Here is a 25157-nt window from a genome sequence, read left to right as displayed (position 1 = left end):
ACATGTCTGGTCCATTACCAGGAATACATGAGAATGCTGCAACTCATTCTGGACTGCACACTGACCAGCCAAGAAAGATCCCCATTATGATTGGCTGTGGCAAACCTAAAAACCTCAAAGCTGAAGCTACCTGTCTTTTTCTCAATGGTGACAATAATTCCCCTCTTGGCACCAACTTGACAATACCTCAGAAACTTTCCCCAAACTTTGTTCTACACACTTTTTGAACACACACTTCTAAGAAAGTACTGAAGATTTTACTTAAAAGAAAACTTGAGCTGAAATATCAATTATCTAGTAATGGCCTCAAACAGAAAGTTGCCTTGCCATTACAGTGCATTTTAATAGCCTTTTTGGATGCCTCTACCTGAATCAGAAGACCTGAGCACAATAGATTTCTTTTCCAACAGCCATGCAGGAAGACCTCCCTGGGAAAAGAAAGGGAAACACTTCAGCAACATTTTTAGAAAACCTATGAATAATTTAGCCTTTTATTAAGGCATATACTGAGAGAGGACAACTGATTTTCTACAAGAAAGTAGTAATTCCTAATGAAAAAAACCAAACACAAAGTAAGTTTGTATTGTAAGAAGTCACTTAGGATGCATGGATTTTAACACACTAAACCAAGACTCTTGTCCAAGGGTACACCAATTAAGTCTGTCTACTTTTAAGAAATACTTGCACTAGATTTACCCTAGAAGTGAGCTGTTACAAAAGTTTGTATACCATGTCCCATTCTGCACAGATGTAAGGTCCAGCTCTCAGGATAACAAGTAATCCAGTGTCATTTGCAAGCTGCAGGAAATACTCTAGATCTCTGCCACCAGAAAAGTTATAGGTTCCCATCTGGGGTTCGTGGTAGTTCCATGGGACATACCTATTAAGACAGAAAATCAGAAAATCACCTTCCATTAGGAAACTGAGACTAAACAACTATTTGCACTACACGCCCCAGAGATCAGCAACGCCGATGATCCTTCAGATCAGTAAAAGACAGGAGTAATTCTACAGCCTTTCTTCTGTCAGGTATTTCATATGGCAGAAAGCATTTAAATTAATACTGAAATTTGGGTTATGCCTACAGGAGTCCCTGTCAGAGCAAGAACAGATTCTGGTAGTACCGTTTTAAAACTATGATGTCTGTTCCAAAATTAAATAAACAGCTTTGAAGCTGACAAGGCAGATAGCAGCTGCATAGTGGTGGGAGGTTGATGAAGAGATGAATGTGGTAAACCACTCATGAAGGAGGAGGTCAGAAATGAGCTTGCCCAAAACAGCACACGACCCTTCATGAATGGATCACCCAGCTTGCACAGGCAACACCAACCACGCCGACAGGTCTGTGCTGCTGCCATTAGAAAGAACTTGAAAAACACCTAAGCCTCAAATGACACTGGATCTAGGTCCTGAAAGTTTTCATTGATCAGGAACAATTCAAGTTCTAGAAAACCACCACTGAAAGAACAATTAAGTTGAGAGATGTTAAGGTACCCAAGAGTTTGGACAAAGTAAAGCTTAATTTCAACTGAGCAATAAAGGTGCCAAACAAGTAGATCACCACTGGAAAGAACACGTCTCTCCTACCCCCAAGACTTAGGAGATCACAATGTCAGCACAGAACATCTCACAGAAATAAAAAAAAAAAAATATATACTTGGTTGCAAGACAACAAAGAAACAGTAACCTACCAAATACCATGTAGTATTGTTGTAGCTGATGATCCCTGCTTGACAACTCTGTTTTGTTTGCCATGGTACCAAGCAGCAGTCTAGCACAGCCAGACTAAAATTAGGGATGAGCACAACCTGAGCGAGGATTCAAGGGAACATGAAAACTCATTCTTCTAAAATTTCTATAATTCACCAAACTCTGTCTAGTCAAGCAAAGATCCTCTCAGGCAACAGTCTTCTTACTGCCTGTGTTTGTTAGCACATTCCATATTTAATTTTGTAAAAACTACCCAAGAGGGAAAGAATGCTTTCAATGAGGAAGAAAAACAGGAAACCTCTCATGAGTACACTACTAAAACGGCCATACAGAGACAGACATGTACATGAACATCAAATACAAAAATTATAATCTTTCAAACTTTATGACTATTATAGCATCTTGAATGCCAAAACTTTAAGCCTCTGTTTGAAGAGATAAAGTTTAAAATTTGTGTGCCAGGATGGAGTCAAAGCAATGTACTCATTGAAGAGTTTTATGAACTTGTTCAGAAACACGAATTATGGTTTAAACACACTCAGTACTGTCTGAGGTGAGGATGAAATGGTTTCTCCAGCTCCCTTATGCTCAAGATGGAATAAGATAGAAAAATTCTTCCAGAAACAGTTTTCATTTATATCACATGCTTGACCACAACACTGGGAAAAAACCAGATTCTAGCAGAGAAAAAGGGAAGAGGAATATGAAAAAAACTTATTTGAAACTGCTGTTTTATATAATGAATCATGACTTAAATTTATTTTAAACACTGGTCTAAAAATTGTTACTAAGACACTCTAATCCTGCAATATACTTTCTACAGCTAGTGATGGTCTCAAATGAAATCATTTTACTTTGAAATTGTTATCTTTAATGAGTATAATTGTTACATACCATTGCCAAAATTTACAGTCAGTTGTTAATCCTGTACTGCTTTAGCTACAGAATAAGGAATTTATAAAAAAAAAACTCTCTTCCCTTTTCAAACTCAAAATGAGGTATATTTTCTGTATTTGGGTTTACTTTCCACATACACACAATTTCTAAGCTTCATGCTATAACCTTCCTTTCTTTGGAAGTCATAACTTTCCTCTCCTATTTCAGAGATTATCAACAGGCAAAAAATGACACTTCAACTTCCTTAATGTACAAAGTAATTCTCTCTGTAATAGACAGTGGGATTTTTTTAATAGTGTAAAATTAAATAAACTGTACTAATCTCATAAATGAGCATGCTAGTCAAATTACTCATATATGAGTTTCTAGAAACAGTAATTTGTGTTTAATTTTTAAATGTTCCACATTCTAAACAGCAGTTCCTTCATAGAAGGACTTTGTACAGGTTTACACCTTTTTGCTCATTAGTCAACAAATAGAGTAAAACGAAGAAAATGCTCAACATTCTTTAATTTTCTATGAGCCTGCAAAGTTACTGCGTATTCTCCCAGGAAGCATCACCACTGATCAGTAAATCCTATGTATATCTTCAGCTCCATCTAGTGGCTAATTGTTTATCTGCTCCGTGCAAAAGAAACCCCAACTTTCCCGTGCTTTCCGGATGCCTTTGTCAGCCAGCACTCATTTCCAGTTGACAGACACAGTCTTCAGAGAAGGCCTCAAGATCAGGAGTCCAACTACCACATTCTGCCAGAAAGTCTGGCAGTGCTGCTGCCCATTCATTCTGGAATGATTTCACACAATTTGTATCTCTGTCCCTTGCTAGTAGTATTACTGATCCAGGAAAGAGTATGCAGAAAAAGAGAAAACAAAAACCCAATCACACAGACCAATTTCCATTTTTTTACCAAAATCACACAACACCACATATTATTTCTTTGGGGGTAATACGAGTATTTATAGCTTTTAGCTCGAATAATCAAGAGCAGTAAGACTTGATTATTGGTGAACTTCACAGAAAAACAAAAGGGGTTTTTGGTTGGTGAGGTGCTTTTTTAGCATCAGGAGAGAAGGAGAGAGTGATTAGTGTCTAATGGAAAGATGCATGGATTTGATTCTTGTAGAAAATGCAAGGCACAGGAACACTTTCTACTTCTAAAGTACACTTCTAGATTTATCTTTCACCATAGGAGAAAAAATCCAGAGGCGAGCAATAATAGGAGAGAAAGTCAAATAATCTCAGTCTGCTCTTAGGAAAACAAAAGGAGACTAAAGAAAGTGTTATGATGTGAGCCAGCAACAACACCTAAAACCACAGGTGCCATAACCACGTGCCAGCTGCACAGCACCTTTTGTGCCAAAACAGACACAGCTCAGCTCTCCCAAGACCAACAGACATCAGCTGGCACCAGCAAAACAAATCTTCACTCCTTCCTGCACAGCAGAAAGACACTAATGCAAAACAGTAAAGCAGAGTAAGAGATCTCAACAAGGGAAAAAAGTAGAAAAGAAAGAAGGAAACAACCCACTTTGTTATTAGGAGATCAGAAATGAAGAGGGAGAAAGCAACAAGAAAAAACCCAAACTGGCCCTGCAGCAATTAACAATGGTGATGAGAGCAATGGAAAAAAAATACTCATATCTCAAAATGCCAGTGATGCAGCAGAGAAATTAAAAGGCAATTAAAAAAATAAAAAGGGACTGTTTGAAGAAACTGGAAATTAACAAAGGGCACATGGGTGCTGGGAGGAGGAGGAAAATTAATCAGAGACATAAGGGAAGTATGAGACACTATGGATGACAGAAGTCACAGAGCCACTGTCTGCACTCAGGCTGACCTTCAAGCCAGACACCAAAGGGTATAATTTTCAGGTCCACTTTAAATTACTTTTATTTCAGCAAAAAGTAATTACGTGGGCAAATCCAGCAATCTGGTCCTGAGCAAGTGCATTACTTAATTCCATTGCTCTTAATAATGTAGGCAAAGACAGAACTTGATTCTTTAATACAAAACAACAAAAACACAAAAAAACACTCACCAGAGAGTGACTGTGTCATTGCAACACAGGAAACAGTCTTAAAATATGAAAAAAGAGAACCCTACATTTGGAAAAAATCAACTTTTTTTTCCTTTCCCTGCTGTCTGTTCTTCACATACTAACGCCATCTCACCTCCAAGTTCACAAAGCAACCATGCAACTTGCAGGTCTAACAACAATACAGATTTCAAGGGTGAGAAAGGAGATGTGGTACAAACCTCCCACTGAGCCTGCAGGCTCTGTACTGTCAGAACCTGCACTTTTTATAGCACAAAAGCAGGTGGTTTCAAAGAGAAGCTTTAAGCCTTGCAATGACTTAAGAAAACAAACCTATTTGGGAATTGCAATCAGTGCCTGAAAGACTGTGCCTTACACATTTCCACCACTTTCTTTGTCAAGGAATCTATGGCAAAAATAAGAGTAAGCTGATTTTTTTTTTTTAATCATCTCTTCTGTGCCTCATCTGTTGAATTAAGTACATAGCCAGGTAGAAAAGACAAGAAAAATGGACTAAGAGTTTTGTACACACATACACATGAAACTGAAAGCTGTTTCAAATTTTTTTTTTAAAGAAGTATGCCTAGCTCCCCATCCATTTATCCAAATATAAATGCTCCTGGTGAAATAGCTTGAAATAGTTTTTAAATATTAATTCAGACTTCACCAATATTTTCAAGGCTGAAACCAACCCAGGCTGTATTAACAGGTTATTGTCTCTTCTCACCTAGTCCGCCTTTTGACCAGAGTACAATGTCCCTGGCAGAGGCAGAGAGTGTACAATTGTTCCACAGCTGCCAAAGTTCACAGTCCAAGAATTTATTTCAGGTCACATTTGCACCCTGGGTTGTGAAGAAAGAGGCCTTGCCTATCATCAGGGAAACAGACTGCTGGTTAAAACCTGCCCAGCTGCCCCCATTTATGTGGTTAAAAGGTCATCCTGTACCACCTTTCATTTCTCCAGAGCTTCCTCACCTATTACTGGAAAAATAATAAAACAGTAACAATTACAGCATTCCTCTGAATGACTTCTCATACAGCTCCCAGGACCACAAACTACTGGGAAAGTCAACAGCTACTCACGTTTGAATGGCATCAAGCCCTGCCATCTTCATCTTCAACAGGCGGTCTTTCCAGTAATACGAGGGCACCCGCGAGTAGTGAATGCTACCGGAGATGTAACGGAAAGGTTTCCCATCCTTAACAAAGCAGTTGGAATCATAATCAATCCCAAAAGTCCTCCCAGGTACATTCTGCACACAAAAACAAAACAAAAAAAGACACAGAGTAATTTTATTCTGCCTTGAAAAACACACAGAACAGGCTATACATCTGTGGGTTGTCTACAATAGAAGATACGATGGACCTAAGATAAGAGACGGTGAATTATTTTCCTCTAGCTATCCATAGCCCACCTGAGTCTTAGCACAACAAATCAGCAAAAGGGAGCCAGTGCAATGTGTCATATGATAAAAGAACACGGAAACTAGCAGATACAGTTCAAAGAAAACACACTCCCTCCTGAAAAATGGGGGACGAAATTGCTAAGTCAATATGCATGGACAATCCCTGGATTGTCATTAAACAGAGCAACTGAGCTAACACTACAATCATTTACAGACTATAAACTCCAAGGAGGAAGACAACAGCACGTTCCATCTGCCACAAAGGCATTATTTTATAGAAAACTTAGAATACATTGTGGAAAATGTCCTAGATACATGTAACAATTCAAAGCATTCTGCCAACAGTGAACAAGTAAAATTGAGTGGCAGACATCTAAAAACAGATATGAGAAGATACAGCAAGGAGCTGGCAAGGAAAAGCAAGGGGCTGCCAAGTGCTGCACAGCAGAGGCCCTTAATGCTCTGTTTCCACAAACATGGACCCATTCTTAAGATTACTTAACTTTATTAAGATAAATAAATCTTGACTCAACAAAGGCGTGGGCATGTCAGGCCTCTCCAAAATCAGGACCACACACAATTTGGAAATACAAACCAACTGCTCTGGAAAAAGTACAACTCAAAGGTTGGGATTCTCCATAAGAAATTATGATGCTGCAGTAACTCCAGGACGTTAGACCTCAAGCAAACTATTGCTGCACAGGATGCACAGGTATGTACAGCTGCTTACTTCCCATTCAATTTAAATGTATGTAGCTTTTTCCTGATCTCTCATTATTACATGCATCTTGATAGCTAGGCATGCTGCACTAGAATGGAACTGCTCTGTGTGTACCTGTGAAAGAAACTATTCACCCTTAGAGACACCAAGCAGATGTTTCACATTCTTCAAATGTTTTTACACTCGGGCTCTGTGACAAGTCACAGCACTAATACAGAGCTGAGTGCTTCAAAATAATCATGACTAGGAAGTCATGGAAGACATGGAAGTCATAAACCAAATGCAGTAACACAAAAAAGAAGAAACCAAAAAAAGAAAGCACCACTATGGATAGAAGCACCTTACACCTTAAAAGGCCACTATCCTTGGAAATAAGGGGACACAAAATAAATTGCTGTGGGGTCCCTCTGTAGGACAATTTTAGCCTCCTCATTCAGACTAACCACATCAAGAGGCCTATGGAAAAGACACTTGCTCCATTCATGGCAGAGACCTGTTGAGATGATGAACGTTGAAAAAACTGTTTACATGCCTTCAGGGACAGACACTTCTGGCAGAAAGCCGTGGCTATTTTAAGAAAATTAAAAGGAGGAATTAATTATGAAAGTGGTTATCATTGAACCAGTTACCCTTTAGAAGTCAGGTTTTTAAAGCTGTGACCATAGCTGTAAATCACCTTCCAAACACACACACTTCCTGACACAGTGTTACTATGTGGGTGAGGAGAGGGAGAAAGCTACCAGAACACCTCCAATTCACCTCATTCATCATTCATTGTAAACAGATTCCCCTCATGGTCAGTTCCTCAGCATTACTTCATTGTCAGTGGATAATCCAGGGCTTCCAATAAAAACAAGAGAGTTGTCCTCATGAATTTATGTCTGGCTCTGCCAATAATGTATAGTCACTGCTGTGAATATGCAGGGAATTTGTTCCCACTTTGTCTCCCTAGAAGGTGGGGTAAGTGGATCTGCTCCTTTGGTAAGCAACACACACTAACAGCACTGTCTGGAGTCCCAGTACCTTCATACTAAAACATATCAGTGCCCAGCTGAAAAGTCAGACTCTTATAGGCAATGGTATCATGTTGCACTTCACATCCTCAGAGTATACTCACATGGAAAAGAGCACAACTAAAGAATTTGTCCTTTCTGAAATCAAGAGTTTATTTTTGCATTCTTAATGTTATTTCAACATTTTATAGCATGCATGTCTCTCGACATAAGATTGTTTCCCCCATCTTCAACACACAGAACACTGTTTATCAGTGGCAAAAATCTCTTTCTCCAAATCTACAAAACAGCTTTGGTATTTTTTCTTATTTAGAAAGCAAACAAATATGGGTACAAATCCTCCATCTCTGAAGATTTTTAGCCTCTCTTAGACTAATCACAGAACACCTCTTTCTCAACCTCAAATCTTAAGTATAAAAATTGACAACCACAAATCACTCATTTTCTTCTGTTTCATACAAAAAATTCTCTTAGTAACCTTTCTCTGCCCTGTCAGTGGGCCTTTTCTCTGCAGGCTTTAGGCAAATGCAATAGCTGCCTTGCCTTTCCCACTTTCCACCGTGCCTCATTTAGCAGTGCAGGTGTAAGAATTTTCAAAACTAGCCAGGTTTATTGTTGGTAGCTTCTTGTTGGTAAATAAAATGAGTGTGTTAAAGCTGTTCAGCACGAACTGCTACAATGAATACTGGTACAAAATAAAAGGTCATTAGAGGCCTCATGCTTGATTATAAGAATAAAGTTTTATTAAATCCCAACATTTAAACCATTTGTTATAACACAATTTATGTATTTTCCAATCCATTCATAGTAATTATATAATAATTTTCACAAAGTGATGAAACTATTATATTCTCCTATTAATTCTGACATTAATTAACTTGTCCTCAGCCCCCAATGAACTGGCCTTTTATAGGATGAAATATATATTCATTTAGTTAAATTCTTCAGATTAAATATATAACACACACACACATAAAATTTACCAAAAAAAAATAAAAATTCAAAAATAAGCAGCACAGCAATTTTTCTTCATCTGAAATACTGAACACAGGCCTGCATTGTGCATGTTCAAATCAAACTGAAAAAAGTATAAAAAGAACCTTGAAGGACAGCAACTGCTGATTACAGAGATTATAGAAATGGTTCATTCCTTTTATCAAACAGAAAGTTGATCTTAGGATACTTTCCATTCATAATTAAAAAGCAAAATAATAAAAGGCTTTGAAGCCTTATAGCATAGAAAGAAAACACTTTAAGTAATAAGTAATCACCAAGCAAACAACCTTTTAGAGGAAGAGATACAAAAAAATGGGCAAGAACTAAATTACATCAGAACTCAAAAAATTTATGAAATGACAATATGACCACTCCTAAAAGGATGCATACTTGCTTTTGAAAGAATACATAATTATCTTCCAGGAGAGGCACATACAAAGTAGTGAAGAAATAAATAAAAAGGGCAGGGAAAAATAGAAAGTAAACAATACTAGCAACTCACTGACAAACTGACATGATCTAAACTGGCTTAACAATTAGCCTTCTTAACATGGTAAGAAAATTCAGTGCAAAAAATATAAAAATCCTCCTGGACTACTGGCCAGGCAAGAATACTCTGCACCACTAAACACAGAACAGAGCTCTGAACTGAAGGCATGTTGACAAGCAACCAGAGGGTTACAGGCTACCAAAATTCCTTCCTCATAAGACCATCTGACACTGTCACTGACTGCAAAAACCCTCAGATGGATCCCACATGGACAGTGGGCAGTGTTGAATACATTCAGGATACTTAAGCAGATATTATCACATTATCATAAAAAAAAAAGTTTACAAAATTACAAGTGGTGGGAAGCATAAATTAACTAACTTGGCAAGCAGAGAGCATGGCTGGTAAGATATTCAGTTTTCAGACTGAAAGAGGACTGACTTCTCCAACAATTCCGTTAACCTTTGTGACACATTTACAGTATTTCTCATTAGTCCTGAGTAAAAATGTAAGATGTTTGTATAGAGGAGCAGGATACAAAACCGGCATAGGAATTAGAAACTCTGGCTGGGGGATGTCTGGAGTGAACAAATCAAAGTTAAACTTACAAAAACCCTCAACTTTACAATGACTACAGTACTTTTCAAACACACCCCCATCTATCTCCTTCAATATCAGCACAGAAGCTGAAGAACAAAACCAAATGTTTATGGTTGGTTCAGGATCACACAGGAAGGCAGGAAAAGACTGAACACCACAGCTCTGGTCTTCCATCCTCAGTCTCCTGGATAAGAACTGCTTTCTTTTGCCCCATGCTTTGGGTCTGCCTGAGAGGAACACAGGCACTGGTGGCCAGAAGGGCAGACCAAGGGAGACCCTGCAGATACAGCTGCGGACTACAGAGGCAGGATTCTCAGGTGCCAATTGTTTCATGCAGCAACAATGAGGTGAGAGAGCAGGAGAGAGAAGATGTACAGAAGTAGTGTTTCATCAGCCTGGACAAAAGTCACATTATTTTACATGCTGGCTTTCTTACATGAACACAAAGATATAGAAACAAGAATGTTTGTATCAGTTATTCTCCAATACTTCAAATTTCCCATAATTATGTTAATTTATGATAAGCCCTTCTCTGAAAGATGGGAAGAAATCCTCCATCCCTCATTGTCCTGTAGCAGTTACTCTGCTATGTGCTCATCAGACAACCAGGACAGTGAGAAGAAAATGCTCTTAGGCAAAGTCACCTGCTGTAGAGCTTAGTCTCATTAAAAGAGGACATAATTTACTTAAAGCTTTTAACCAATTCCAAGCATTAACTTATTTGCATTGTTTTCAAATAGCATCTACTTACTCTTGCAAGAGAAAAATGATGGAGGAGAAATTAGGCAGAAAGAAAAAATACTGAATGAAGACAAAACACACTGAGTATTTCAGCTTTGGAATTAGTGCTTTATAAAAGGAGGTACTATATGCTCAGACAGCAACAAGTCAATGCTGGAATCTTCCTCATTCACTTTTATTGGAGCTATTTTCAGTAAGCACTTACTGGATGCCTACCTATTCTGGGGAAAATGCCTAAGAAAGACAGCTACTTGTACCTTTTGGTGTCAGTCTCACCAACTTTATAAGTGGACAAAACTGAATTTCAGAACTGATGCCTGACTACTTATAGTACTAGTAAGAAGCACAGACTAGAAGCCCTGGTAAATGCTGCAGACAGCTAACAGGATAAAGATATCCAGCCTCAATTAAAAAAAAATACAAAAAAACTAAACAATTAAACTATTCCTTTCCCATAACAACTCTAGCATAAGCCTCCTAGAGTTTACATACTCAGTGTACGCTCCTGCAGGCCTTTCTGAAAAAAAAAACATAAACGCTTAAGTGAGTTCACTGCACAAGCTCAGAACTTCACCTGCCTGAGATTTGATAAGGCAGCTGCCTGATGGGTACCAAATAGTGGAACATGAAGTAGCTGCAGGACAAAACAAAGGACATGCACAAGACACACATTATCTCCATGACATCAGGGTTATCTGTAAATAGAGAACCTCAACAATAATCAACTCTAAGACCTAATTTCTTCAGTAATTTAACAAGTTCCAATTTTGTTTCACAGGCCCAAGATACAGCTAGTGTTTTCTCCTCAAACTTAAGATAATGTGCTGAAGCCAAACACATCTTCTCTGGCTTCCCTGAAAAAGGATTTGCTTCCATAGTAGAAGAGCCAATACACCGGCATAAAAAAAAAAAAAAAAATGTCTGTCAAATGGAAAAGTCCTCAAGGAGAACGTAGAATGATCTCTGTTATTTCAGCTCTGCTGCCCAGCCTCATAGGTATTCCATAGTACATCGTCCCTGGGCTGACATAGACGAAGGTATTCTGCCCAACTTGGTACAAGCCAACAAAGAATGGATTCAGAAGATAAGCTCCAGCATTTAGAGGGAAAATCTGACCTCCGTGAGTATGGCCAGAGAGAATTAAATTTATGTCTGGTCTCTCCTGAAGGGCCCACTTTGCAGCAATTGGCTGATGAGCTAAGAGCACTATTGCATGCTCACTGCTACAACCTCTGAGAGCTTTTTTCAAATCCATGCCGTGTCCCGAATAGCGCAACACATCTGCTTCAATATCATCCACGCCAGCCAGGCAGAACCAGTCGGAATTGCTCTTTGGTGAAACGATCTTCACATTCTCGTTATGCAATGGCTGGATGTTAAACGATTTTAGCAGCTCAAACCAGTTGCTAACATCTGAGGTGTAGTACTCATGGTTTCCTGTGACAAAGTAAGTCCCCAAGGGGGAATCAAGTTCTCCAAGAGGCTCAACAGCAGGTCGTATAATCTTTGCCTCAGCATCAGATAGGTCCCCAACAATCACAGTGATATCTGGTTTTAAAGCCTTAACCATTCTCACTATCATGGCAAGCTTGGTCTTCCCAACTGTAGGCCCCAGATGGATATCTGAAAGCAACACCACTTTAAGGTTATTCATTATTGAGGGCAGGTTGTGAACTGGAATCTCTACTGAATTCACAGTAGGAGGCTGGGAAGCATTTAACAGCCCAATAACAGTCAGCACAACAGTCAGCAAGACTGCCAGAACTGGTTTCAGTGCTGTTCTGTTCTTGTTGCCAGTGCCTGCCTTAGCGCCTTTCCCAGCCAAGAACTTGTAGGCCTGCTCTACAGAGCCTAGAGTGAAGAGGAAAAAGATGAGAATAATATAAGCCCCCAAGCAAGTGTAGGCAGCTAAAGAAAAGAAATAGGGCTCTTCTGCAACAAGAAATAGCAATGTAAAGAAGCTTGAATGAGCCAAAGCTAGAAACATGAACACAGCTATTTTCCACAGCATGAAACAGAAGGAGCTGGCAGGTGAAGACCTGGCGAATGTGGTGACTGTACTTCTCCAAACATGAAGAGACCCCATCAACATGAGTGTATTAGCAAATAGTGCCATTTGCAGCCTTAGAAGCCAGCGCTGTGTCCTGAAATCGAGTTTTTCCGCCAGGTAACTCCGTGATAGCATCATGGAGAAGAAAACCACTCCTGCAGCCACTGCAGCCTTTGCTTCAATGGGCAGTTGCTTGAAGGAGATCATCTTTGCTTCCTGACTGTTCCCTTCTGTTCTGCAGAAGTCTCCAGTAGTCAATAATGTGGTTATGAAGGGATGCCTTGGGTCAACGAAGCCTGCAACCAGGAACCAGTATAAGCCGCTTTAAAATATTACACACATTCCCTTTTTCCCAGTCTGAAATAAAGAACTGCTACTCTACATACACAAGATCCTGGATCATGCAGAATCACTGTCATAAAGACACAGAGGAGATGTCCTGAAGTGGAGTAAATCAGACAACAGAAAAGACTGGACACTGAAAGTTCCCTTCCAAGCTCCCTGTCTGCCTCCCTCAACCATTTCTCCCCCACACTGCATTTTCTTTTAAATGCTTTTTTCTCATCGAGATTTCCTAATAGTAGATGGCAATACATCACGACAGGGATGCAATGAGTCCTGGCACAACCACTATAGCATTTGTAAATCCCATAAATGTGCTGGGACTAAGCTGCTTTTGATATTAACTTAATATATGACTTCTGTTCTTCTTGCCAATCAGCTGGCTCCATCTGAAAAGCAGGCATCACCCTACATCATTCTTACCAAATGCAAGAGGTTCTGCTAACACATACTACACCAGTAGCAGTGAAATCCCCACTGGAACAGATGCAACTGTGATCCCAGAAACTGAAGATGAACAGCAGCTATCCTTGCCTGCCATTGTGAATCAGATTTCTCCAAAGCCCTGAAAATCAGTAGGATCAGTGAAACCCACACTGTGTTTTACTACTCACTTCCAGCTCACTTCCACTACACGTAGTTTTTTAAAACTCAACACCCATTCTAGTATATCCTTGTCTAACAGGATGCAACCAAGTTGAAAAGGGATCAAAATACCACACCCTGTTTCTTTAGAGGGAAGCACAGAATCTAATGCATTTCTGCTCACAGACTGAAAACAAACAATCATCAATTATGTTTGAATGGCAGAATTCCCTCGTTTGCTCTGTATTTTGCTCAGTCACAGTGTTTCTATTGATGCTCAGATTGCACATTTCTATTGAGAAGAAACCTATTTTATCATAGATTAAAAAAAGATTGCACAGTCTTTCATAACATAAAATAGAGTCCATGACATAATAGTCCCATAATAGCATACTTATTTTCAAAACACTTCCTGTCTCTCAATCCACACTTAGACAGAGAAAGCAAGAAATTATTAGAGCCAAAAATATCTCAGAACTAGGGCATAAAAGCAGTACTGTAGAGCTCAGGAGTGAGCCTGAGCCCAGAAGCCTGTGAACCCCAGTTTGCCAGGTTGCTTATCTGCTGCATATGCCCTCTCAAGCTAATTTAAAAGAACATTAGCACATCTGTGATGACAGGACCCAGATCTACTCTGAGGACTGGACCAAGTTTTAAAAAGACCCCTTCCCTCACTGCTTGTGTCAGGGAACTGTGGGCTGATAAGGGAAATCGTGCCTGCCAGCCTCAGCTCCTCAAGCCCTTTCAGTTGTTACTAACCTACTCTTAAGAAATAGCGCTATTTTACACGTTTCTACAGAAAACACACAGAGCTAGGAAGATAAGAGCATAAGGTAAGAAATGCCCTACTAATTCAAGTCCACAGGTCCTGTAGATACCATGCAATACTCTGGACAACAGCAATAGGAAATGCTGTTTAAAGAAATGAGAGGACCCTGGCCAGAATCTGTGGTCTGCTCCCTCAAACTCCTTCAGCTGACAAAGCTGCTACACTAGGGATGTTAGATGGCAAATCCTTGCACAGTAATTTCTGGATGTTGTTTATGAACCTGATGTATTTAAATTTGGCATTTATTTTTTTTTTTCCTTTTATCTCTTAAGTACTGTTGGTTCTATAACCTCCCATGGCAGCAAATTCTCAAAACTATGTATTTTTACAGTAGTCTATCTGTTTGAAACTGATACTATTAAGTCCCTCAAAAGTGTTAATACTACCAAGTTTGAAGAGTATTTGCTCTCCATTCTTCTTGCCTGCTACCTTCAAAATTTTGGAAGGCTCAGCCACAGTCTCACCCCTCAGAGACCACACTAACTGTGTGTGTCAGTCTTCCCCTCCAGAAGGTCTCACGTGATGTTGTTCTACTTTTCATATATCTTTAAGCACCTGTGCCCCATCCAACTACAACATCTACCAAGGTAATAGTGACACTACCTCCAATTCGAGACATAAACCACGCAAACTGCGGAGCCTGAGGATTCGTCCTTAGGCTGCGGTATTGTGTCCCCCGCGACAAGGCGGCTACATCAGAATCTATAGAGAACAGGAAAAACCCCTTTCCCTCATCTCACACGCCACAGGATGAGCAGGTTTTCCCACGGGATCTACCAGCACTGTCGGTACCGGTTTCCCCACGGCCCCGGGTTGCTCAGCGAGGCCTCCACGATTCCTGGGCGCGCAGGGAGTCCCGGCGCCGGCAGCCGCTCCGGCCGGGCGGCCACAGCGGCCATCACCGCCCGCCCTTCCTCAGCTCCAGCGGGCCGGCCTGCCCTGGAGAAGGGCACGGACCCGTCCCCGCCCCGGCTCCGGGATCTCCCCCTCGGCGCAGCCACAAGCCCGGCACCCGCGCCCTGTGGGTCGCCCACGAGCCCTAAATCGCTCACGACTTAAAAAAGGATCGAGGCGAAGCGCCTTCTTCCAGCGGCGGGAGGAGGTCCCTGCCGGCCCTCCCTCGGCCACGCCGGCCCCCCGCGCCCCTCAGAGCCGCCCCCGCTGCCCCCGGGAGTCCCTGGCGGAGGTGAGGCGGGCACTCACCGCCGCCCGCAGGAGCGCGGCCAGGGCGGCCAGTGGGAGCAGGAGCCGCAGCATGGCGGGCGGCAGCCAGGAAACGGCGGCGTCAGCTGACGGCTCCGCCGGGAAACGGCCGGCGCAGGACGGGCATCCCTCCTCCTCCTCCTCCTCCCCACCGGCACCGCGGCACCGGCGCTCCACCCCCCCGAGCTCGGCCTCCTCTTCCCTCGCCGCCCCCCTGGGCAGCCCATCCTGTGTGCCTGAGGACCTGCGGCTGGGTCCGCTGCTTCCCGAGTTAGAGCATTGCCGTGCAGCGCAAGGAGCTCACAGGAGACTTCTGGATGCAACCTCCGATACTAAATACATCCAAGGATATCTCCCACCCAGAAGTTTCCAAGACGGAAAGGTCTTGCTGACCTTTACCTCCCCTGGGCAGCCCATCATCCTGACAGGAAGCCTGGGCCCTCTCCGTCCCTGTTTAAGCACTGTCATCCTCCTTCGGGGGCCCTGCACTGAAATCAAGGGACAACCCATGTAACTTTTTACTTTTTCTTGTCCCCCCTGCCCTGCTGTTGGTGGGCAGGGGAAAGTTACAAGGTTTGTGAGCGCTGGCCTTTCAGGCACTTAGCTTTATAGTTTCTCACAGAAACCTTACTTTCCAGCCGGCATAAAAAAACCGGGAGAGCAGCTCAGACTTTTTCCACAGGCTTTATTATCGTCCGTGAAGGGGTCAGGCTACAAATCCAAAGATGAGGGATCACACATGTAGGGTTTGGGGGGATCACAAGTGAACCAATTAAAAACAGGGTTAACACATTTTGGCCAACAGCATTATCTTTCTTTGTTTGGGACAACCAATTATAAAGAATCAAACCTAACCAATAATACTCTAAAAAAATAAGAGGAAGAGCTTACATTTTTTCTAGCATGACTCATTCTAAGTAAGTAGTTTTTCTTATCTCAGATAATGTGCCAGGGGGGCCTCAGAAGGGTGTCTGCAGAGGGATTCATCTCCTCTACAAACCTCCAATGCTGAGCACATCTTCAAAGATTTCTCCCACACCAAAGATGCCAGGACAGAAAGCTGATTCTGGCCTTTACCTCCAGTAGTCAGACCATCATCTGCAGCACTACATGCACTCTGGCTGGTCCAAGGCCAAGGACTTGCCCCAGCTTCCCAGAAGAATGAGAGAACAGCTGCCTTGGCTGGGCAGAAAGGCAGAAAGAGGCATTTTCCCAAGGGACCCACTAACTAGTTCCCAGAGCGCCCCAAATTTTATTCACTTCATATCCAGAGTAGAAGTTTTGCTGGCACTTTTCTTCCTGTCAGCAGAGATTTTAAACTTAATTCTTTCATGACTCCTCTGGCAAAGAAAGTCACAAATCATCACTTTGCCAGCAAGTCCCTCTCTGTTAACAAGCAACAAATAGGAAGGCAGCTTTCCCAGTCAGGTCTGGTAGTACCTGTACCAAGCTGTATAGGTATTTCAGGAATCTTATGGACCTGTTTTATCAGCTACTTTGATTTACAGGTACTTCTTAGTTGCTTAAAGACTAATTTGTTAGTGTTGTCATCCTGGCTGGGTGGCCTATAGTAGACTCCCACAATCACACCCACTTTATTTGTTTGTCCTTTAATCCTTACCTGGAGGCTCACTTATGGCAGTGACTGTGCATCACTGGGGCTGAGCCAAGGCTTCTAAGCTTCTCTTGCTTGTTCCTCATGCTATGTGTAGAAGCATTTCAAATGCAGTTCTTTGTACCCAGTGCCTCGTGTAGCCAACTAAGGATCTCACTGGTGCACAGTCTCTCAGTCTTTGGTGTGCCATTCCTTTGCTCATCCCATGGCAAGCCTCGTTTCATCTCTTTGCCCTGCACACTTCTGCAGGGACTTAACTCAGGAGTTAAAAGTCACAGTATGAACCAGCCTACAGCATAAGTAACAAAGCCTGTGGTTCTCCTAAAACTGGAGTTGGACCTGAGATCTGTAAAGTTTTTATATCCCTTGAGAACAGATGCAGCCAAAAGAACATTTACTCTAAAATGGGTACTCCAAACTAGGCAAGCAGGCACACACAGTTCCCAATTTAATTAAGGATACGCAGCACAGGAATATGAAGACCTGACAGGAAGGAGAAAGTTTAACACCAGCCTTTGGGCTCTGGTTTGTCTGTCCCCATTTGCCAAGTGCTCTGTAAAAGGAGCTGCTGGTGACATGGCTCTGCACAGGAACTGCTAAAACATTTCTTTCTAGCAAATAGGAATTGGGTTCACAGAAATACGTGTGTGTGTATATATATATATTTTTTTTTTTTTTTTTTTGGTAGAAATTGGATAACTGTGTATCTTCAGTACCTAGACTTTAAACCTGTCTTATTTTTGTGGAGGAAAAGTGTTGCTACACTTAGGGTACTGTAAATAATATTTTTTTTCCTTCAAGCTCTGCATTTGCAATCCATCCTTACAGCCAAACCTGTTATTTAAGCTGTTGTTAGGAGTTTACCTGTGCAGGCCGGGTCTGATGCATTTTTGTCGTGGATGTTCTAACTGTCAGGGCCTTTCAGAGAGTTTTCAAGCTGTTTTTTTTTACTTTAACTCTCCACCTTTCTGAAGAGAAGGAAAAATTTAATGGGTGTGTTCCCATGCTGTAACAAGAAGACCCTTTTGTTTGCTCATTATGGAAATCCCCAGGGACCCTTGTGTGTAATCTACATAAGTAAGTAACCTGTCTGGAATTGCAATCAGAGGCACTGATCTCACTGACTGCAAATATCCTCCTCACAGAGGATATAGAGTGAATTGCAGCCACAGCCTCTCCTCTAAACAGACCATCTGAGGAGTTATTGAACCTCTCAAACAGCCTGCTCTGAATGAAGCAGCTTAATGTCCTCCTTTCACCCAAGAAAAGGAAAATAGTTATGTTAAAAGATAGATTTACTGCAAACACGGTGCAGTTTTCATGTGAAAAAAGGAAACTTCTTGGTCAGGCTCAGCTGAGGATATAACCCTAAGTTTTGTTCTGTTTCTGCAAAATCTTTCCAGCATCTGATCAACACATCAAGCTAAGTACTTCTCTGCCTATAGTACCTGCAATAAACAAAGAGCTTTAAAAATCATCCCCAAATTGTTCTTAAGCACCCCAAAGTTAAAAAGACGATGTAGAAGAAATGCTGGTGGTCTTAATTTTCTCACTTTAAACAAAACAAAAAGCAGTGTTTCACTTGCAAGATCTCTTGATGAACATGAAAGCTATATATTTGTAAGGAAAACAGAGATGCTTAGTTTTGCATCAATATGAGTTGAAGGGAAATCACAAGTTGTCTCATAATGCATGCTGGTATTGCAAGAACTGAGTGCCTGTCTCTGGTTTTGCTTGAAAGGGTTTGACTGCGGATGGCATTGAGTGAGGATTCAAATCAGGAACCAGGAACCAGTTTGGCAGAAATTTGGTGAGAGGACTAGCATTCACACTAGTCTGCTTTGGTTCCCATTCTTGATGGCAAAAAAGCTGATGTTGTCAGCAGCACTCACTTACCAAATGTCATGTGGCAGGAAAGTAATGAACAGGATGAACAGCTGCCCATGTTCTGGTCTGGAGGTTTATCTACCCTGGGGGTTTTTCGTACAGTGAGACTGGCTCTGCAAAGTCGTGGGTTAAATTAGACTTACTATTTTGCTTCCAGGAAGAATTAAACTAAGTCTGATTAAAATCACTCAAATCCTGAATATGAGGGCTCAGATTCATGAAGGAGGGACCAAAGGATGTGAAGATCCTTTGCATCAGAGGCTTTGCTCATGGGCATGCCTTTACCCTACTGCAGTTAATGTAGCTCTCCCAATGATGAATCAACTTGCATTATACCAAGGACCAAACTAGCTTGAATAAAGGACAATTACCATGGATCCACTGTCAGGCAGCCATTTGCAAGCTCAGAGTAAATCCCTAATCCCAGAGACTATGCCTGTGCTTTCATATGTGCATTCCTTAGCAGGTGCCCTGGGGTTTGGCTGAGATCTACACCCTCTCTTCTATTTTTCTATAGGACAGCCCAGGAGGTAGGAGAGGCCAAGTCCTGTACAGTGGTATCATCATAAAGACTTATGCCTGTTTCATGAAGAGTTTCAAAATTACAACAGTTATTAGATACGCAGACACCTTAGGGGAGATTTTGCAGTTGAGTGTGGAGGATCCTGGGCTCCTTCCCCTTGGAAGGAGATGCTTTGCAGCTGACATGAGCATGGTGCCAAGTAACAGCAGAGCCCAACCCAAAACCTAGCCAGAATCACTGTTTTCTCCATAGCTGGAACTGAGCCTGAACTGTGATTTGGAAATTTCCTTGAAGTGTGAGTCCAATGAGCAATGGTCACAGCTGAACACCATCATTAAAACCAAACCCCGTGGTGTTCAGACTTCCTGAAGAGAGAGGAACTTAAATCAGCATTATTTGCATGCCAGCTTACTGGAAAGAAGACATAAGATTTGCAAGTTCATACTTTTATTAACCACTTCTCACTGCCTTCCTTCTCAAACTCTTGCCTGCCACACTCTTCTGGATGGTTGTCACATAAAGATGCACCACCAGTAAGGACTTTATGGGACTGCCTGCCATCCTGCCCTGGGTCTCTCCACTTTCTGCAGGAGGAATAGCCTGGCCTTTCCTTCTGAAGGTGGCATGCTTTTGTTTTGCTTCATTTTGGTGTTGTTTGCAAAGCACCAGGTGTTGCGGGGCATGAGACAGACCCTGTAATCTTGGCTCCTGCCTGCTGGCAGCCTTGGCAGGCAGCAGTGGAAAGCTGTGACTGTGGGTCAACCTGGAGCAGGCAGGACTAGCCCTCGCTCTTCATTCCTGTCCCAGCCTCCCAAAAAGACACTGGAAGCTGCCCAAAGGCACACAGTTCTTGTTCGAGGGTATTTTTTCTCCCCAGTGAGAGCACACAGACTAGGAGCAACCTCTGATTTGCCCTGTGCTAGATGATGCACATGAGCAGAAAATTGATGGTATGAGACATTGCCCTTTTGGTATCAAAAGAGCTTACCTGGAGAAAAAACCCAAAATGAAAATAAAAGAAAAAGATTGCTACCTGTGTTTGAGCCACCTGAAACATGAAAACCACAGAGTAAACAGTCTGTGGCAGGTTTAATCAGGCTGAGGTCCTAGGAGTACACACTCACCTCAGCCTACAGAAAGATTAATTGTGGTGTAAAGAACAAACATGACATGCAGAGTGTGACTCCTGGGTGCTAAATCCAGGCTAAACCCCCCTGCAGCAACTGTGCTGATGAGTCCCCTCACTCATTCGCTATTCATGTCTCTCTTTCCCATGAGCAGCCTCCATGGAAAATAGACTGAATTACAGATCACTTTTATTTCCCCCCCACCAAACTGGCCCAGTTACAATGATCTTTTTGTTTGCAATTTAAGGTAGGTCTGACAGCTAGAAGACAATAACATAAAAAAGCTCCCTGGGGATACAGAGCTCTGCTCCCTTCACCATATGCTACAATGACACATTAGAAATGAGTTCTGGGGAGAAATCAGGAGCTCACCGACTGCCTGTTGCCAGCCACAGTGCTTTTAGTCAGCCCACAGTGAGCAATCAGAGGGAAGTCAGAGCATGAACATGGGCCATTTCCCCATGGAGGAGGTTTGGCTCCATCTGCTTCTGCTGTGGTCTCTGCAAGGCGACCTCTTGGTTACATGAGCTGCTTTTGAAGGGGTCTGGAGGAAAGGTCTGTGCTAGTTGAAGGGCCTCAATAGCACAGACCCACCTTGTGTTGTCACCAGGCTTCATCCCCAGGCATTATTGTGGACAAACTGGTGCAGAACATGTGGTATACTTAGGTGCATTTGTCTTGCATCGAGCCTACCAGGCTCAGCCACCTTTTGTGATGGTGGACCGAGTAGAAAAGCAATCTGCAGCAGAAAAAGCCCAATATTTTATTTTTTACTGGGGCTTAGTGATCAGCTCTGCAGGCCAACAGCAATGAACACTGTGCCTAAACTCACAGATAAGAAAGAGAAGTTGCAGGCAGAGATTAATCACTTGCTGCACATGATGCAAATATTTAAGACTGCAAAGCACTACTTAAGCCAGGTACTTTTCCTTCTTAGTTACTAGATAATTTAAGAGGAACATTTCAATTTTTTTCATTAATCTTTTGCAAGATACAGTGCTTTTAGATTACTTTTTATATGTGCACAGTGGGGAGTCTGCAGCTTGTTAGAAATGAAATTGCAGTGCATAAAAGGACTTAATCAGCACAGTGCCATAGAGAAGCTGAAGACCTAATGTAAGCTAAATGTAAATTTTTCAAATGGAAGTAACTAAATAATTCAAATCAATGACATCAATTTCTATTTGGTTTGTTCATCTTCCGGCCAGAGTTGTTTCTGAGTTGAGGTTTTTATTAAAGGTAGAAGAAGAAGAAGTACAAGGAAGAGAGTCACAGTCCTGCTTCATGGTTGTTTCAAAGCAGTTGTTTTCCCCATCTTTCCTCTCCAGGCTACAGAGCTTCCTTCAGGACTGAGGAGTGATCTGGCTGAAGATGGCAGCTGCAAGTGTAGTGAGTATACAGCTATGTTACTGTTCATCTCCTTTTCCTCCCCCCCACTTTTTCTCCATCAGTTTTCTACCTCTTTCAAGCCACTGGTACCATCCCAGCATAGCAGTAACACAAAGACTTCTCAGCCTGTTTCCAAGATGGGTATTTTGCCTATTGTTATGTATTTGAAGCCAAGCAAACCATATTTTTAATTATCTGACATAGATAATGTTTTCACCACCTGTCATTTTAACAGCTGAAGTTGGCTGGAGGTGGTCAACTGCTCTTTTGTAAGTTTCTCACTCAATGGGTCATTTTTATAAATCTCTGCTGTGCTGCATACTTCAAGCAATCTGAAATTACCTGTTTCACAGGCAGCCTTTCCAGTTTCTCATTTAAATTGAGTTAAGCATCTTCAATTGCTTCTGGTGGAGAGAGGCAAATGTGTGCTTTACTGAGCTTCTCAACACAACTTTACTAGATGTCCTATTGCAGGTCACACATCCTGGCAAGAGTAACCTGGATTACTACAGGAATGACAGCATGCTGCTGTCCCTGTGTGAAAACCCAGTGAACAGCACAGACTTCGTGTGCAATAAGGGGCAGGTCAGGCAGTTTGCTCAAGCCTTCCTGCCAGTGTTTTTCTGGCTCATCTTCACTGTGGGCACAGTGGGGAACACCTTGGTGCTGCTTGTCTATTGCAAATACCACTTCAGGAGGAGCATGATGGATCGGTACCTGCTGCACCTGGCCATTGCTGACCTCCTGCTCCTTTTCACCTTCCCCTTCTGGGCCAAGGCTGCTTCTGATGGATGGATTTTTAAGGACTTCATGTGCAAAGTTGTCAACAGCATGTACAAGATCAACTTCTATGGCTGCAGCTTGCTTCTAACCTGCATCAGCTTTGAAAGGTACATCACTATAGTCCAAGCGATGAAAGCTAGAACTTGTAAGCGAAGGTGGCTCCTGCGCAGCAGGCTCATGTGCCTGGCTGTCTGGCTGACATCTGTGAGCCTCTGCGTCCCAGAAATCATTTACAGCCAGAGCACACAGGTGGGTGACGTAACAGTTTGCAAAATTATGTACCCATCAAATGTCAGCGTGATCTTCAGAGTTACAGTCCTGGCCTTGAAAGTTATCATAGGATTCTTCATCCCTCTCTTTGTCATGGTGATTTGTTACACCCTTATTATCAACACCCTCCTACAAGCCAAAAGATCCCAAAAACAGAAGTCGCTGAAGATCATCACCATGATCATCACCGCTTTCCTCCTCTCTCAGTTCCCGTACAATATTGTTTTGCTGGTCAAAGCCATCAACGCCTACAACGGGGTGGTGCACAGTTGTAAGGCTGCCAACCAGCTGGACATCGCACTGCAGGTCACCCAGAGCATTGCCTTCCTCCACAGCTGTCTCAACCCCTTCCTCTATTTTTTTGCTGGTGAGCGGTTCAGGATGGAGTTGGGCAGGATGATGCAAAGCTGTGGCTGCTGCTGGAGCAGGGGCCAGGAGCACTCCACTGCCTGTGACAGCCAGGAGAACAGCTCCAACTGGTCCTTTGCCATGCTGGGGGGGCGGCGGATCAGGAACTCCCTGATCCTCAACACTCACTGGACCTCCTCTGCTATGTCCCCTCCTTGCAAAGTCATCCTGTAAGTTAGTCCTCACCTTCTCCTCTCCAGAGAAGCACACCAAGCTCTTTGGAAACCATCTGTATACCCCAAAGATTATCCCAGAGGGAGCAGAAAGGGTTGGGGGCGTGTCCTTACATGTAGAACCCAAATGAGGGTTGCTGGCTGAGAGAACAGGAAACCTTTTGCAGATGGGAGCAAAATGGAACCATACTTGCTATAAGCAGAACTGATAGAGGTCAAAAACTATCTTTGTGACAGCTACTCCATCTGCAGCTCAGACCACAGTCATAAGACCACAACAAGTCTCATAGTGGGTCATAAACCCAGCTATGGCAACAACAAGTGCAGATGAAACATTCTGTCCATAGGAAGCAGCAGGAGGGGGTTCAGCCTTCATTTGCTCTCCTACCAGGTTCCCCTATGAAGGTGGCCTAACTTGGGAGCCCTGCCAGATTCCTACATCAGATCCCATCCCAGGTAAAGAAGAATGCCCTTTAGCTCTGACAGTGGTTTGTTGCAGTGAGCAAATGCTGCTCTCTGTGCCTGGGTAAATGCAGCTCTCTTTGGCTGCATAGGTGGTTCTTCTTGCAAAGAAAAGCCAGTTGTTCATGTACATAAAGGGAACATTGCAGAATGTGATCTGTCTTTCTCCTGTATTTTAGCTGTGTGATGTCAGGTATGATGGCTCCTGTTTTGATACTGGAAACAAATCACCACTCACAATAAAAAATTAAGGGCTTCAGAGACATTGAGCCATCTGTCCCAGGGATATTTGCTGTATGGTGCAAAGCTATTATAAACCAGCACACAAAAACCCAACCCATGGTTCATCTGACTGCCAGTTATGCACCAATATCTTTGGAAAATATATTTAACCTAGGGCCAACAAGACAGTTAGTAGTTAAATGTCAAACCTAATGAAATTTGGAATGAGACATCAGTTTGTGGAGGCTGCCATTCCCAGAAGTGGTGTGCTGTAATGCACCCCAAAACCTGACCCCACAGGGCATCATTTGTCTGTTCCCCCTTGCTCATCGCCTCACAGGGACATGGCCTCACCTGACCGCAGCCTGCATCTCCCACTCTTCAGTTGCAGGATGTAGTGGCTCAGGAGGCTTTGTTTTAAATAATATCATTTAACCTGGTTTGTCTTCTGGTACTTTGCTCTTCCAGGGAAAAAGGGTTTTCATTGTGCATTTATTATTAAACCATGTTGGTAAACAAAAGCTTTCTGCAAAGTTTGATGCTGCTTTTCTAGCTAGTAGGGTATACCTGAGCATATGATGTTCAATTTTCATGTACATTTATTAGGATTTTTTTGTTTTTACCTCTTCCTTAGGAAGAAAAATGGTCAAAGATGTACATATTTTTTACTATATGTGTA

The 25157-nt window shown here is 42.4% G+C and overlaps 3 protein-coding genes across 3 annotated transcripts in view; 1 reads left to right on the top strand and 2 right to left on the bottom strand.

Annotated features, from left to right (window-relative positions):
* Positions 1 to 15673, bottom strand: part of GLB1 (galactosidase beta 1) — a 38873-nt gene extending 23200 nt beyond the window's left edge. Inside the window, exons 1-4 of the mRNA XM_062496857.1 lie at positions 15620 to 15673; positions 5727 to 5896; positions 730 to 880; positions 368 to 428 (exon numbers count right to left, since the gene is read on the bottom strand). Of these exons, the coding sequence (XP_062352841.1) occupies positions 368 to 428; positions 730 to 880; positions 5727 to 5896; positions 15620 to 15673 (436 nt within the window). The remainder of the gene's footprint in view (positions 1 to 367; positions 429 to 729; positions 881 to 5726; positions 5897 to 15619) is intronic.
* TMPPE (transmembrane protein with metallophosphoesterase domain) lies at positions 10498 to 12882 on the bottom strand. The gene has a single exon (XM_062496843.1). It carries the CDS (start codon positions 12865 to 12867, stop codon positions 11551 to 11553), a length of 1317 nt encoding a protein of 438 aa, XP_062352827.1. The 5' UTR covers positions 12868 to 12882; the 3' UTR covers positions 10498 to 11550.
* On the top strand, positions 15672 to 23795 carry CCR9 (C-C motif chemokine receptor 9). The gene is made up of 2 exons (XM_062503643.1): positions 15672 to 16001; positions 22635 to 23795. Exons 1-2 carry the CDS (start codon positions 15672 to 15674, stop codon positions 23793 to 23795), a joined length of 1491 nt encoding a protein of 496 aa, XP_062359627.1.
* Positions 23796 to 25157: the final 1362 nt, after the last annotated feature.

The sequence above is a fragment of the Cinclus cinclus genome, chromosome 1, assembly GCF_963662255.1.
Source record: "Cinclus cinclus chromosome 1, bCinCin1.1, whole genome shotgun sequence".
In the NCBI taxonomy this organism is placed as follows: Eukaryota; Metazoa; Chordata; class Aves; order Passeriformes; family Cinclidae; genus Cinclus; species Cinclus cinclus.
Note: the sequence above shows the minus strand (reverse complement) of the source record. Positions and strands in the feature narration are given on the sequence as shown.

Coding starts and splice junctions, on each gene's coding strand:
- CCR9 (XM_062503643.1), top strand. CDS start 15,672: ATGGCGGGCGGCAGCCAGGAAACGGCGGCGTCAGCTGACGGCTCCGCC. Junction 16,002..22,634: donor GAAGTTTCCAAGACGGAAAG/GTCTTGCTGACC, acceptor GTCCTATTGCAG/GTCACACATCCTGGCAAGAG.
- TMPPE (XM_062496843.1), bottom strand. CDS start 12,867: ATGATCTCCTTCAAGCAACTGCCCATTGAAGCAAAGGCTGCAGTGGCT.